The following is a 9054-nucleotide window of genomic DNA, read 5'->3' on the forward strand; positions in this document are numbered from 1 at the left end:
CGACAACACAAAAACGCGCTCCCGGTCACGCACACAATTCTTTTAACCCATTTACACCTAAAACGCCCTAGGACTCCTCCCATTGACGAGTAAAATCGTCTGGCGTTAGACAGAGTAAAATTTATTAAGTCTCACTCCAGGGATCAATGGGTTAATTAATACGTATTTTCTCGCTAGTCTGTCACGTAGTGGCTGAGTAATCATCGCGATTGCCTCTGAATCACGAGATACCGAGTTCGGAATCCTTCTTGCGCTGCTTTAGCTAAGAAGTGTGTCTACGAGGCAAAGTAATCTTACGCATGCGCAGCCAAATCGTGACCCCCCCTCCCCCTCCCTCCAAGAAAAGGAGAGTCAGAGCCGAATCCCATACTTTGTTCTCCTCGAACCAAGTAATTATGTATGTTCGCGCGACAGGCATTTCTTGTCACGAAGCTTTGATCAATGTGATGTTTAATAGACGTTTCTGGGTTAACGTTAAGTTGCATAGTGGGTAGGGGCGAGCAATTGGTAAAACTACACCGTGGCATTGACCAATTACATAAAATGGTGAGGAATTTACATTTTTTGTATTTAGGTTAATTAGACCTACTGCCCTCATTCTGAAACAAATATTGTATTGAAATTTGCTCTTCATAGCGAGGCAAGAATGGCTTATTAGCATAAAACAGAGAATATTATATTTGGCCGCCATTATGAAAGAGGTCTATGATGGTTTATTTCCTATTTCCAAATCACAAATTGGCCCTTTGCAAGGTTGGGTTTTTTAGCCGACGGATTCGAAATTTGGCCGTACAATTGAAAACTATTTTTAATAACGTCTTCCAAGCTATTTTGTGGTCCAAAGTTGGTTTTTTACTGTTTTTATGTATATTTTGACTGAATAGATTACAAATTTGAAGGAATTCAGCAATTCTTGCGGACAGCTGGTGAATTCAGAGAAAAAGAGCAAGAATCTTATTTTGTGGATAACAGTGCAGTAAAATAATGATTAGCATGGACTACCAAGAGCCACTTGTCTTATTATTCATATATATATATATATTCCTTGCAAAACCTTAAAAGTGATTGGTGTAGCAGAAATTCTGCAGCCATCCTCAACTGGTGCCGCAGAAATTGAGCGGCTATCCTTGGCATGTGTGCTTCCCAGGGACCGCATAATTTCTGCGGCATGCGTGCTTGACAGTGGCTGCACAATTTCTGCGACATGTGTGCTTGACAGGGGACCCAGAATTTCTACGGCATACGTGCTTGACATTGGACCCAGAATTTCTGCGGCTTGTGTACTTGCCAGGGGCCGCAGAATTTTTTAGGCATGTGTGCTTGCCAGGGACCGCAGAATTTCTGCGGCATGCGTGCTTGACATGGGACTCAGAATTTCTGCGGCTTGTGTACTTGCCAGGGGCCGCAGATTTTTTCTAGGCATGTGTGCTTGCCAGGGACCGCAAAATTTCTGCGGCATGCGTGCTTGACAGGGGCCACAAAATTTCTGCGGCATGTGTGCTTGACAAGGGCCGCAGAACTTTTGAGTCATGTGTGCTTGACAGGAACTACAGAATTTCTGCGGCATGTATCCTTTTCGGGTAATTTTAGTGGAGTAGTGGGTAATTTCTTTGCAGCTACCATATTTCAATATGTTGCAGTTAATTTTGTTTGATTTAGAAAAAAGTGAATGATGCAACAACTCTTCAAGAATTTAGTGTTTAAAGTGACTTATTGAAGAGATGCAATATAAAGCATGCCATCTAGCATTACCATTTTATCTCAGAAAGGGCGTAACTGTGCTCTGCAGTGGGTTACTAGTGTTTCGGACATTGTTAAGAAGGTCCTTTTTAGCGTAACTTCAATTTTTAGCCAAAACATGATGTTCAAAATTTTGGGAAAATACACCATTTTCAGATTTTAAATTGCTATTCCTTTTGCATACTTCAAGAAAAAGCTTTAAAATGCTGTTTTCTTGCTGAATGATGCACACAACTAAGGTGAAAAGGTCTTATTTTCACGGAAAAAAGCACTTTAGAAAAACACAAAATTGTTTGGAAGGTGATTAATGAATTTTTCTAGTCGCCCGTTTTAGTTTCCAAGCGGAAACTAAAGGCCACTAAGTAGTGCGCTAGTTGCAGTTCCCGTATCAGATTATGGAAATCTCCTCGATCTTGCCTCTTTCGGAAATATGCTGAGTTCTCGTTCTCTCCCTTAACGCTGTCGTCTTCTTCTACGAAGCAGAAGGAGTAGGAGTAGGAAGAGAATCCTTCTTCATCGGGGGTGGGGGTGGGGCGGTGGCTAATTGCGCTTGCGTATCACTTTTCTTATGCTTAATAGACCAATTTCGATATATTAAAATTCAGTCCTAAACAAAAGACATCATCACGAGGCTCTGGGAAATAAATATAAGGATTTGTATGAATTTATTCCCCAAACCTCGAGATGATACCTTTTGTTTTCGACTGAATTTTAATATTTCGAAATTGGTCTATTAAAAAGTGTAAACTTCGTTATGCTTAGGCCTATGTCGCAGTGTAAACCAGCCTTAAGGACGTTCGCGCTAATTGTTTGAGCTCAACGTTACTGCGCAGGTAACGCGACTGTAATATGTCACGCATTACTTCGAGCATCAGTGAAGTCGAGGTTTTAAAACCTTTGCAAAAACCGTGGACGACAAGTCTTGCACAGCGTTGGATCAGAGAACATCGTGTTCAGTCAAAATTGATTTTAAAATATTTATAAAAGTCGAGTAGACTACTGCACTACTGATATTCGCGTTGTTTTATCAGTCGTGCACTAGTCTACTTGACTTAAATCATAAATATTTTTCAAGCATTAGTTAAAATAACGCCGGGAAAAAATTCCATGCCGGAAAAAGAATGGCAAAATCACATCAATTTTACTCGTTTACATCATCGGTGACCCCTATAATTTTTTTAATCATGAATCCCTTACTTTACTTACTATCTACAAATTATGATGAAATGAAAAAAAAATCCACCTTAACAACCATAATCGGTAGTTGTTGCAAATGATAGAGCTTACAAAAACGCTCATCGAGGATAAACTCTACTGTTTACGACATCCCTAGCGGCATGCACGGAGACCTTCACTCCAGTTTTAATAGTTTATTTTTATGATTTTCGATGGATGAGCAGATGAGACTACATCTCGCTATTATGACCGATTTCTCGAAATTAAGGCATTTTTTCACTGCCATCTTCTCTGACACAAAGTCGGTGACCCCCAATTTTTTTTTTTCATTTTTGGAGTAAGTACTTTATGACCTAATTTTAGGCGAAAAATGAAGAAAATTTCATCCTAGGAAGATTTTGGCGCGAACGTCCTTAAGCTCATTGTTTTATGGCGTTCTCCAAGCCGACGTCGTACGCATCGTTTTTGCGTGAGCTCCCTAATAACGCACTTTGATCATACAGAAACATTTTCCGCTTAAGATAAAACTAAGTGATATAGTCACGGGTACCTTGCATCATATTTTGAAATCAACATGTATTCATCATCAAGTCGTATAATTACCAATTATTCCATGAGCGCGCGTTAGAGGCGTCACATCTTAGATTTACCGACACTGTAGTTAGGCACTGGTCTTTAAACTTGTTTACTATATCCCACGCGGATACATTTGGATCAACTGATCCACGCACATTTCTCTTCTTTTCGGCTGGATTAGTCTGCACTTTTCTTTTCCGAGAGATACTGGCTTTTTTCTGGAGTACTTAATCTAGCTCCAGCACTAGCTGCTACTGATAAAGGATTTGATTATTCATCTTCTTCACTAGAGCATGGATTATCACTCGGCTCCGCCTTTTTGAATTTTTGAGCATATCCGCTGACCACCTTAGGCTGCTACCACAGGAGCACCAGGGGAATAATGTTTTTTGTTTACAAAAGGTATTTTACGCAAAATCATGCATAAAAGCAACTGATAAACTGATGCTTTAAATTAGAACTTGCATGGGAGGTTTTTAGTAGCAAATTGCCATAAAAAAGCAAGAAAGTTATTCAAAAAAGAAAAAAGTTGCACGAAATCCGAAAAGTTGCTCGAAGGACTAAAACTTGCTCCAAATCTGAAAAGTTGCCCAAAATTTGCCAAGCAACTTAAGTACAGCCCTAGGGTAAATAGCCAACGAGGCGCGTAGCGCTGAGTTGGCTATAACCAGTCTCATGTCCAACAAGCGCGAATGGAATAATTGTTTTATTAAATTTATTAAACCCCCAAAATTTGGAAGTATGAAATACGGACGAAAAAAGAGAGAGAATCCCGAGCGAAAGCGAAAAATCTTGTGTAATACCTTGTGGTCAGACAGACGTAGGCTCATCACAAAAACATTTCTTGCCTTTTTTGCGTACTTTAAAACGTCGGAATTGATCCAAGGTTTCTACAAGAAAAGTTTTTTTCCATTTTTGGCCTTATTCAGAGAAAAATTTCGCTTTCCGGCGAAAAAGTTTTCATCTTAGCAACGCTTAGCTCAATCATTTACCATATTAGGTCAAACTAATGTATATGATCTGATAACCGAGATTGAGTGAACCAATCAGAGCACGCGAAATGCATTATCCGAGTTTGAGAATTTAATAATTAACAATTATTCCATGAGCACGCTTTGGATATGAGGTGGTAAATAGCCAGGGAAGCGAGGGCTTACAGCACGACTGGCTTATGCCTCTGTTTTTACAAAATGACTGACGCAATCAGTTTCCATGTAAGGTCATTACAATATATAAGCTGATAACCGAGATTGAGTAAGCCAATCGTTTTGGAAATAGGAGTAGCTTTATTATTAATCAGCGTCACAAATTGTTGCCGATTTTGGGGCTCATTTGTTGAAATTCAAGCACGCTTCCAGCAGACCTGTATATTTTCGGGATTTACGCTTGCGCTGCGGGCCTAGTGGCACCACGGACTTACACTCTTACGCTCTCTTGCAACCCGGTGACATAGTGTGTAGTGCCCCTACAGTGCACTACCACAAAGAAGAAAAAAAAAAAAAAAAAGCTAAAATTATTTAAAACAATCACTCTTTGAAAGCTTTAGTGAACAAATGCATCTTACAGTTTCCTTTTAAATGACTTCTTCTACTGCTCTTTCACCCCACACTTCGCTCAAAAAGTCATGAACTGGTTTTTAAAATACTGTGAACACACTCCTTTTCATAAGAAAGTCTATATTTGGGAATGAACCTGAACGTTCATATTCCTTTCCTGGATTTGACCTTGAAAACGTTCTTAACATGTTTTTAAAGTTTTGTGGTATACTAAGTTCGACAACAAACTAAGTTGTTCTTCAGTGTTTTATGCAATAAGAAAACTACATTGCTGATGTTAAAACAACGTCCCTCAGTATTCGACTTAAATTTTCCTGTTTAACTATAGTTTTATATTTCTTTTAAAAACTTATTAATAATTCATGAACGTAACAGCCTATCAAAATATCGATAAAAGAGACACGCTTTTTGTGGAATGTTTTTGAAGCCGTTCAAAAAACTCGCAGCAAGTGTTTTATCGGGTTCAAAAAAAACATTCGGCGACGCCTCCTGTTTTTAAATCCGATAAAACACTGCTACTCGTTTTTCAAACATTACTTTACCTTTACTTACACTACTCTCAAAGTGGTACTATGATTAAAAAAATCACTTTCTATTTTTCTTCCGATTTTGAAAGTGTATTTTGTTAACACCTGCCTCGCAAAATTTTGAGCTTTGATTTTCATCCAAAGGCTGTTTACTTTAAGTGTAAGTTTTCGATTTCACGGTCAACCATTACTCAGGTTCAAAACTAACTGACTGGAACTAGGGTTGGATCTAGAGAAAAGTGACGTAATTCACTAAATAGTCTAAACTCCCGTGCTGCATATTAATTCATTAACATACAAACGTCATTTTCCCCTCGATCCAGCCCTCTAAAGATTTTAAAGTTGTTATGGCGGTCTAGTGACGACGTACCATTTAATAGGATAATTGCAGTTAAAATAAACAAGTGTCTTTTTGAAATTAGGCTTTTAACTTGGGTCGCTTCGTGTTTAGTTAACATAGTTGTGAAATCCAAAGAAAAAAAAGATTTGATTTTTTGATCATAGTACCGCTCAAAAAAACAACAACAAAAAAAACTAATAAGCAAAATTAAGACGTTCTTAACTGAGTCTCACCTTGGACATGTTCTTGGTAAGTTCTTAAAATTTTGGTTAATCTCAGCGTGAACGTTATAATATATAGACATAGAGAAGAATGTAACTCTCAATTCAACCCTTCCGCTGAACAAAAATCATTTGGCATCCTCTCTAGATCATACGACAATTCAAACGTAACGGTTTATTACCGAAATTTAACTACTCTCTACCCTTCAAGAGATATTATATCTATCATTTATGATAAATCTGAGTCATTCGGTTCCCTCTGGATCGGAGAACAATTTCAATTTATTATTGAGCAGTATTCCAACACCAGAGCTAGAGAAGCCGCTGAATATGGCAGAATACCCCCATTCTACAGTCCAAAAAGTTACTTTCTTTAATTGCGTATTTCTTCATTTTTAACTAACGAAATATTTCGAGATCACACAGAACCTCTTTATCAAAGCTAGATTTTGAAAGCCGGATGAGAACACTGGTCTTGCTTGCAAATAAACCATTAGGTTGCAATCTATCCGTCTATAGCTTTTCACACGATTTGGCTGGCATCTTCGCAGTGCTGGTCTGTAATCCCATATTTCTTCATAAAGTCATCCTTTTCGGCTTCTACGCATGCTCGGTATCCCTCTCGGTGATAAGCTGCAAACATTCGGGAAGTGAAGAACTGATTCACGGTGGAGTGTTGCGGGAACGTACCACAGCAGAAACCAGACAGTCCCCAGTGCTGATGACCGTGGCAACACGAACAGCAGCACCAAGTTAGATTATCGACGTCGCTTGCCTCCAGGCACATTCCAGGCTCCAGTCCATCGGCATCGTCATCAAACCGATACAAAGGGACCGATGGGATGGGATTTGGCGGGCAAGAAGCACTGTTAGTTGGGTATCTGGGTGTGATCAACATAATTTGACCGTCGCCGCTTCTGCCAAATCGACCTTCTTTATACTGAACTCTGAACCTTGAAGAAAACAAACGTGATCATGATTGATTGTACAGTTGTCACCTTCTTTACCGCAAATAACTCCAGTTTCTATTGTTTTAGACTTGGGAACGGATTGGGACTAGAATGTCTGAGCAAGGAGTCTTTCTGATAGGCGACAACCGGCGAGAGAATACTTTTTGCGAGTTTGCGACTCGTTTCTGCAAGTACGGCTCGAATAACATCTTTTGGAATGGTCATAGATTAGTTCCGATATGAATTGTTTCAAGATAAACACCAAGACCGATTTCGGAAATGTGCGTTGTGTCCTTCGTATCTTGGTGCTAAAGTTTGGCCTGATGTGAAAGCAGAATAACTGTTTTGTTTTCTTTTTCAACAAGAAATCTTTAGGCGAACCCCCCGCGTAAGCGATCGCCTATGGAGGCCAGGAAGTCGCTTTCAATACTGATCTGACTGACTCGAAGCAATTTTGTATTTTGGAAATCTGGAAGCCTGTGAGAGGTTATGGCTTACCATGGATGGTCGCAAGGGAGGGTTCGGCTACATTTAATTAGTCTACAGGTTTCGATTGAAAACTTATATCCAGAAATGCAAGCAATTAGATGAACACACAATTTTGATATCCAGCACGAAGTGGCCGACCCCTTAACGTCTAAGCACATGCAATTGCCGCCCCTTTTGACAATGTTGTTACTGATGAAATGATATATAAAATGAATCATATATTGAACTGCGGTGTGAAATCAAGTGAAGCTATGATCTTTGCAGTTATGATCGCAAATTCAGCAAGCCTGCAGAACTTTGCAACGGGGTTTGAACCCGTGACCTCGCGATGCCTGTACAACGATTCAAACCCTGTTGGAGTCCTGAAATTTTCAGGCCTTATATCGTTGCCATGTTAACATCATTTTAGAGCAAATTGTGATGTGAGAAGTCTATGATAGGTCCTTAATACCAAATTTTGTCTTGATATGATTACCCATATATAAGGACAGAATATGTTTATTTCTGAGAAGAAAGGAGACACTATTTCGAGCCTCCTTAATAATGTTAATGTTATGGTTAGCGTTATTTGTAGGTTGGGGTAAATCATTATCCAGCAGTTTATCTTCACTTAAATTTAAGGAGCAGATTTTTGAGGACACTTAGGCCCATTTTAAACGTTGCATTTCACATGTTCCGAATTCATTGCAAATGAGAAATTTTATTATTCTGTTGTTTTTGCTCATTTACATTACATTCGGCACTCGTGAAACACTACATTTAAAATGGGTCTTAAAGACGTTAATTGTCTGCATTCTTAGGGTGCCTTCCCTTTGTCAGAGCTGGCCGGCCAGTCCCTTCAGTTTGCAAGGAAAATGTAACAATTTGGAGGAACACTTGCATAATAATCTCTCGTATTCTTCTGGAGGAGTATATATCATCGTCGAAGTGTGTTAATTGGAATGCGTTGTAGAGTTAGTCCGTCCAAATGCCCTGTCTGGCCGATCAGGTCTGTCAAATGGAAAGCGTCCTTAGAACTGACGAGTGATATATTGAAACTGGGGAGAAGAGCCAGAGGACACTTTGTGTTGCTTATTACTTGCATTTTTAGACAGACACCGTTCAGTGCTAATATCGATGTAACCTTCGACTTCAACTGACCAATCAGCTTGTTTCTTTTCTTTTCGTAAAGAGAATTGCCGGAAGTTAAGAGAAAAACAAACTACCCAAAGTTCAGATAATAAAAAAAAATACATGTACAAACTTGAAGAAGCGTGGCAGTTTTCCCTTCTTTGGCTCTTGAAACGTGTCGAACAGGAACGAAATGACATCCCCGCCGTCCTTACTCAGAAAAGAGCAGTCCAAGTAGCTTCTAGCGAGCATCAACGCGTTCAAAAGGGAGTCACCATAATGCTTATTGCCTTCTTTGTGGCCTCCGTCGACTACAACGATCTTCTTCAAACGCTTCTTTAGCAAAGGCAATAACGCGAGATTTTCCAC

At 39.4% G+C, this 9054-nt stretch overlaps 1 protein-coding gene across 2 annotated transcripts in view; it reads right to left on the reverse strand.

Moving 5' to 3' along the window:
• Positions 1-5018: 5018 nt before the first annotated feature.
• Positions 5019-9054, reverse strand: part of LOC138027118 (uncharacterized) — a 19568-nt gene continuing 15532 nt past the window's right edge. For both annotated transcript variants that reach the window (XM_068874619.1, XM_068874618.1), the window contains exons 5-6: positions 8819-9054; positions 5019-7089 (exon numbers count right to left, since the gene is read on the reverse strand). The exon at positions 8819-9054 is cut by the window's right edge and continues 109 nt beyond it. In XM_068874619.1, coding sequence (XP_068730720.1) covers positions 6660-7089; positions 8819-9054 — 666 coding nt within the window. In that variant the 3' untranslated portion in view covers positions 5019-6659. The remainder of the gene's footprint in view (positions 7090-8818) is intronic.

Source organism: Montipora capricornis, chromosome 12, assembly GCF_036669925.1.
Source record: "Montipora capricornis isolate CH-2021 chromosome 12, ASM3666992v2, whole genome shotgun sequence".
In the NCBI taxonomy this organism is placed as follows: Eukaryota; Metazoa; Cnidaria; class Anthozoa; order Scleractinia; family Acroporidae; genus Montipora; species Montipora capricornis.